The sequence below is a fragment of the Oratosquilla oratoria genome, chromosome 14, assembly GCF_046742065.1.
Source record: "Oratosquilla oratoria isolate Oo_2021 chromosome 14, ASM4674206v1, whole genome shotgun sequence".
Lineage (NCBI taxonomy): Eukaryota > Metazoa > Arthropoda > Malacostraca > Stomatopoda > Squillidae > Oratosquilla > Oratosquilla oratoria.
In genome coordinates, this window is record NC_134790.1 from 45,953,206 (window position 1) to 45,960,658 (window position 7,453).

The 7,453-nt window shown below is 37.3% G+C and overlaps 1 protein-coding gene across 1 annotated transcript; it reads left to right on the forward strand.

The window, feature by feature from the left end:
• The first annotated feature begins 5,912 nt into the window (after nt 1-5,912).
• LOC143032643 (serine/threonine-protein kinase mos-like) lies at nt 5,913-6,815 on the forward strand. Its single transcript, XM_076197520.1, has one exon. It carries the CDS (start codon nt 5,913-5,915, stop codon nt 6,813-6,815), a length of 903 nt encoding a protein of 300 aa, XP_076053635.1.
• The last annotated feature ends 638 nt before the right edge of the window (nt 6,816-7,453 follow it).

The window sequence follows — 7,453 nt, forward strand, 5'->3', positions numbered from 1 at the left end:
CTCAGCCCGAAAACGCAATAATAGGAAATGACCGAGGGAAGATATTCATCGCACATTCACTTTTTAGTATTTTCAAGGGCAATATGATGTATATATTCCTTTTAAGGACAGACGTCTCCCAAATCAGGCTCGCCTAAAGTGGCTCGACAAAGAAATTGGATAAGTATTGCTAAAAAGATACAGAAAAGTATTGCTAAAAAGAGACAGGCTTATAAGAAATATGTTGTGCTCGGGTGCATCTAATGACTATCAAAGTTATGTATCAACACAGAGAGATTTAAAAAATACAATAAAAAAAGAAAACGACAATACGAAATGAACATCGCTGCTAAATCCAAAGAGCATCCTAAAGAATTCTATAGTTACAATAGCGATAAAAAGGTTGTTAGGAATCACATTGGTCCACTATTATCTGCTGACGGTCAACTTGAATATTCAAATGAAGGAAAGTATAATATTCTAAACAATCATTTTAGCTCGGTATTCGTAAACGAAACACCTCAAAGTGAACTCCAAACTGAAACTTGTGAAAAGTCTAGGGTAAACTTACTCACTATGGTAAATATAACGAAAGAAAAAATTAAAAGGTGTATAGATAAACTCAAAGATAATAAAACACCAGGGCCTGACGGTTGGCATCCAAGCATCTTAAAGGAAATTAAAAAATAGATTGTTGTTCCATTAGAAATTATTTTCAAGTAATCCATCATACGTTACTCCCATATTCAAAAAAGGTGACAAAAAGAAACCAAATAACTATAGGCCTATAAGTTTGACTTCAATCGTAGGAAAAATGATGGAAACTATCATCAGAGATGTTATTGAACATTATTTAGAAAGTAACCGTTTGATAAATGATAGCCAGCATGGTTTCAGACGGAAACGTTCTTGCGTGACTAACTTATTTGAATTCTACAACACAGTTATCTCGAATTATGACAAAAGAAACAATATAGATTTAATATATCTAGACTTTGCAAAAGCTTTAGATTCCGTCCCACACTAAAGACTACTTAATAAATTAGCTTCGCACGGAATAAGTGGTAGCCTATTATGTTGGACTAGTAATTGGTTGAATGATCGAAAACAGAGAGTTGTTTTAAATGGAAAAACTTCTAGATGGAAAAATGTTACAAGTGGAGTTCCTCAGGGTTCCGTTCTTGGGCCACTTCTATTCATAGTATATATAAATGATATAGACCATGGATTAAAATCTACTGTTTCCAAATTTGCTGATGATACAAAACTGTGCGGAATGGCAAATTATCACTTAAACCAATTAGATATTCAAGAAGATTTAGATCAATTACAGCAATGGTCTGAAAAGTGGCTAATGAAATTTAACACAAGTAAACGCAAGGTAATGCACATAGGTAAAAATAACAGTAAGTACGATTACAAGTTATTTGGAAATTTGTTAACAAAAGTGGATAGTGAAGAAGATCTCGGCGTAATTATCAGTAATGATCTCAAATCATCCAAGCAGTGTATTTCAGCCTCTGAGAAAGCAAATAAGATTCTAGGACTGATTGCGCGATATTTTGATTTCAAAAGTCCATCACTCATTAACAAGTTATATAAATCGTTAGTTCGTCCACATTTGGAATATGCTGTTTCCGTATGGTCACCGAATCTCATTAAAGACATTGACAGACTGGAAAAAGTACAATGGAAACCACAAAACTGATTCCAAATATAAAAAATGAATCATACGAAAATCGACTAAAACATATGAATCTGTTTTCCCTAAAAAAGCGTAGACTTAGAGGTGACTTGATACAGGCCTTTAAAATTCTAAAAGGAGTTGACAACATCAAAAGTGACCAAATTTTCACATTGAATGAGAATCAGACAAGAAACAATGGTCTCAAATTGTCCGGAAATAGATTCAATTTGGAAGTAGGTGGAAACAACTTTGCCAACCGTGTAGTTAATGAATGGAATAAACTTCCTGCACAGGTAGTGCAATGTAGTTCAGTTCGAAGCTTTAAGAATCATTTAGATAAACACCTGAGCAAGATGCTGTAATGATTATAATTTATTTTATATTATTTGTTTTTGTTTTGTTATCATTTGTCTGTTTGATTTTAATTTATTATTAGTTATATATCAATTCATTATTATTTACTATTTACCTGTTTATTATTTAACTATACCTATGCATTTATTTATGTATTTTATTTGTTATTTACATTATTATAGTTTTTATTTATTAATTTATTATTATTATGATTTTTTCGCATCCGACCTAGATATGGACCAAAAGGTCTCCTGTCGGCATGCTCCACCTTTGTAATCCTTTATATATATATATATGTATATATATATATATATATATATATGTATATATATATACATATATACATATATATATGTATATATATATATATATATATATGTATAGATATATACATATATATATATATATATATGTATATATGTATATATATATATATATATATATATATATATATATATATATGTATGTATGTATGTATGTATGTATGTATTTATGTATGTATGTATATACACAGCGGAGAAATGTTGTTGTAACCACTATCTCTTATTACAGTATTTTTTTCATTTTTCTTTACATCTTTAGGATCGTTTGATCACCCATCTCATTTCCTTTGTTTCCATCCAGTCACACTCACTTCAGAGTTCTCAACGTTGGATAGTATATTGAAGTCTTTCAACTCCTTAATTGATCATTTCTTCGACTTCTTTGTTCTACTTTCACTCTTTTCCTTATCATCACCAGTTATAATTCTTTATGTTTATTTTCCCCTCTATGGGTACAGGAACTCTCTCTCTCTCTCTCTCTCTCTCTCTCTCTCTCTCTCTCTCTCTCTCTCTCTCTCTCTTCCTCTTCCTCTGCAAAATTAGATTAGATTTAGTTACGTTAGATTAGGTTAAGTTAGGTCACGTTAGGTTACATTAGGTTATGATGATTTAGGCTAGTGCAATTGCTCTGAGGTCAGGGAAGGAATCTGAAGTCGTGGGAGTGATACTAAATAGGGAGAAGAGACCCGTTATGAAAGAATTCTCTACATATGTTCCCGGGCCTTCCCGTTGTTCTTCCTCCCTACCTACCTCCCTCCCTTTGTTTTCCTGTCCCCCTCCACCTCTTCGGTTGCCGACGTTCTCTTTCCCAACCCCTTCTCTCCATAGGGAATTTCAGGACACCTCCTCCCATACACAGATCCTCAGCTTCGAGGGTATATTCTCTTCACTTCTTTTATTTCTTTAGCGGCAATCTGTGAGCATTCTATTTTTGTGATATTTTAAACCTGTAATTAAGAAAGAAATGACTCAAACGAGTTCATAATTTTTTGTTGGTATCTTCGACTACATACCCTCTTCCTCGAATCCGTTGCCAAAAAGGTCGAGACTAGAAAACGAAATGTACCTTCTAGCAGAAACAAAACAAATGACAGGAATAATGAAAACAAAAGAAACAAGAACAAAAACAACACCAACACTACCAATAGTGAAGATGATCAACAAACACCGTAATGGACTTTCATCGTCCACGAGAAACCATCAGCAAAAAACAGGAAAACTCAATTTTTTGCTTATGAACCACTCAGACCACTGGCACATCACATTCCGATCCCATGCTATGAACGTTTCACGCCGACGAACGTTTCTCAGGGACGCCGGGAACATCTGTTTTTTTTTTTTTTTTTTTTTTTTTAGGAGCTCCACTTCATTGGTAATACTTTTTCCAGGTGGAATCCTTCATGAATACTTTGAGGCAGACGGTTCTTCTGTCAATCTCACCTGCGTATACAACCCCGAACCTCCCCTCTCCCAGCTTCTTTGTCCCCTCCCTAAGGGTGCAGCTGATGACTTGCTCCTTTACTACGGTTGTTTTGTTATATCCAGTGTCCATGCTCTTTGGATGATTGAGTATCGTTTGTGGTTAAGTACTATCTGAATTTCTGGAGAGGTCCAGGAATTCATCGTCACGTGTTTCATCTTCGGAATACTGTCTTTGAATGACGGTCTTGTGCAGGTAGAACGTCTTTGCTCGTTTATCTAAAGCCACTTCATTTGCGGTCTGGACCCAATAGTCGACATTCCTGTTGGTGCTGATGAATACGGCTGTCTGGTCGAGTGGTTGTGTTTCTTTTTTCTTTACTTGGACTTAGGATGGGAAGAAAGTATGTTAGGAAAAGGTTTTATATCGGAAAGCAATATCATTCTATAAGAAAATAGTCAGTGGCATTTGCTCCGATCATCCAATACTTACCTCCAAACTTTCTTCCTTGAGAAGTATCATGTCGTTCATTGTGGCTTGAGTGATTCTTAGTCCTTTGAAGATTATATATGCGCCTCCGGACTTCATTATCATTCATGTAAGTGATTTTTTGAGTATTGTGTTGTGAAGGAGGGATATCTCTGTGTTTGTTGGTCCACGGAAGATGAGTGAGTTCACTTTGATGAAGAGTTTGTTCGCTATGATTGTGAACCATGAGTCGTATTCTATGACGTCAATGACGTTTTCTTTAAACAGTTTGTAGATCTAGTCAACGTTCTTAGCCTTCGGTTCATCCATTTTTTTTTTTCAGATGGGTTTTGCTGTTTGGGTTATGAATTCTTTTGCGTTGTTTCCCAAAATTTGGTTTTGGATTTTTTTTTTTTTTTTGGCAATTTGTACTTTTGAATTGTTTCTTTGATGAGGTGGTAGGATGTTTCTTTACTTAAGAAGACTGGATGGATTTTTCTTCTCTCTTTGCTTCCACTTCTGGGCAGGGACCGTCTACTGTATCTTCTTTGAAGTGTTTTGCTACGTAGTCTACGATGTTCTTGAATGAGAAATCGATAGACCAAAATGAAGTTATCATGTTCAGTCCCATCCCTATGAGGTAATAGGAGCAAGATCGGCTCCATTAGTTTGAAAGATCCAGAATTCAAAGATGTTCACAGGTAAATTACTACAGGATGCAAATGTATTATTATCTTTATCTTTTTTACCATCCATGCCAAGTAAGACATTGATACTGACAACATGTCGGATGTTATTTGATTCATAATCTGTTTTCGTACTAAAATTTCCCCCAATTAATACTACGGGAGTAAAAGTTTCCACCTTGAGACTTGGGTCCTATTTCACCTGCAGCAGTATGAGCGACATGTGTTTTTCTGCCTTTCGCTCTCATACTTTCTGTACCTCCAACTTCCTAATCGGTTAATATATGTTTCGCTGAATCGAAAATATTGCCTAGGAGTAAAGCGGCCTTTGTTTTAAAAAACGTCTTAAATGTTCGATGTTTTCTACCAAATGTGCAATGACCGTAGGAATCACATACAAAGAACGTGATACTTCGTCTAAATACATGACATATAGTCTGTATATAAAATCCACGTTTTAAGAAAAATACGTTACAGCAAATGTGAAAGTCTACGGGTAACACTTTGTTGAATTTGACCGTGCGTAAGACCAATACGATATTATCATTAGACCTGTCTCGCCTATTATAGGAAGCAAATATTTAGCTGTTTCAAAGTCTACGGTTTGCGCACTCCTATTTTAATTTTAATTTTCCACAAAATTCACCTGCGAAGTACCAATACGACATTATCACTTGACATCTTTCGCCTACCATAGGCAACCAAACACTTTGTTCTTGAAAGGTCTACGACTTTTGCATTCCCTCGTTCACATTAATTATATAGAAATTAAGCCACTACATTACACCAACTGTCAAAGTGTACGGCTAATACCTCCATCGAGTTCACCCTGCGTGATATAACCAATACCATATTATCAGTTGACATATTTCACCTATTATAGGCAACCAAAAATTTAGTTGTTAAGAAATCGACGGTTTTGCACTCTTTCACCTTACGTGTCTAGAAATTCAGTCAGTACTAAACCACAAACGATACTCAATCAACTCAAAAGCATGGACATTGGACATAACAAAACAACCGCAGTCAAAGAGCCAGTCATTAGCTGCTTCCTCAGGGAGGAGGCAAGGAAGCTGGGAGAGGGAAGGTTCGGGATTGCATACGCAGGGGAGATCGACGGAAGAACCGTCTGCTTCAAAGTCTTCAAGGGGGAATCCGTTTGGAAGAGAATGACCAAAGAAGCAGATCTCCTCAAGAAACTGGCAGAGGTTCCCGGCGTCCCCCGAGCACTCGATTACTGCTCCTCTCCTGTCACCCTTATTACAACTTACGAGGGTCCCACAACCCTGGAGGCCAAGGTCTTTGAGACCCCAGTCCCTCTGACTAGAAACCAGCTGCTGGACATCTTCCTTCAGGTCGCAAGTACCTTGGAAGGTCTACACAAGTGCGGGGTGGCGCACAACGATCTCAAAGGAGACAACGTGGTCCTGCGGTTCGAGGGTGACCGATACATCGCGACCACGATCGATCTGGGAAACGCCACGCATCTAGGACAACGACCTTACAATTCTGTCAACTTGAAAGTCTCCAGTCACATTGCCCCAGAGCTCGCCCAAGGGCTCCCAGCCTCGACCAAGTCGGACGTCTACTCCCTAGGAAGTCTAATGGCCTGGGTCACCGAGCGAGTGCCTGACTTGAAGAATGATTTCGACCTCGGCTTCTTGATCGAGACCGCAATGCAAGAAGATCCTCAGGATAGGATTGCTGTCTGGGCCCTGGCCGAACGCCTCAGCAACCTCATCTCTGGATTCTCTAACCCACACCTTGAGTCTGATTCTGAGGAGGAAGATACCTTCAGTTTTCCCTCTCCTCTTCCTTCGAGAGGAAGGAAAAGGCCACGCTCATCTTCAGACTCCTGTTTCATTCCTCCAGAGAAGAGGATGAGACTGGCACTCTGAATTGATGACGAGAAATTTGTCCTTCAAAAGACAAGAAGAAGAAGTGACTTTGTCTATCTTATTATCATCTGTACTTAAAGCAGAACCCATCGAAGTAGTAATGCCGTCATAATGACCCAGTTGTGTTTTAGAATCATTGACTTGCAGAGTACAATTACAACTCCTTTTATTAGTAGTAGTATACTAAACAATATTGGTATCATTAGCCACATAAGTAACATTTTCAAAAATCATCAGTTTACTCAAACAAAGGTGCAAGCACTTAATACGAAAGAGCAGGAGCAATATCAACTCCATTAGTCAGTTTGACACATTCAAAATTCAAAGATGATCACAGGTAAACTAATTTTTGACGGAAATGTATTATATGTAATTTTTTTTACCATCCATGCCAAGAAAGACATTGGTATTGAGAACATAGAGCTGGAGTCATTACGGTGAATATGGAGATTTAAAGATCGTATCAGAAAGAACCATTAGGATAATAATTGCTCTCGTGAGAGCGTGACAGCCTCAGTAGCTCTCACCCTGAAAACACCATAACAGGAAAGGACAATGGGATGATGTTCATATTGCATTCACTTTTCAGTATATCTGCTGATGATATGAGAAAGAGAGAGAGAGAGAGAGAGAGAGAG

Excerpts from the sequence above, each read along its gene's own strand:
- LOC143032643 (XM_076197520.1), top strand. The coding sequence starts at position 5,913 with ATGGACATTGGACATAACAAAACAACCGCAGTCAAAGAGCCAGTCATT.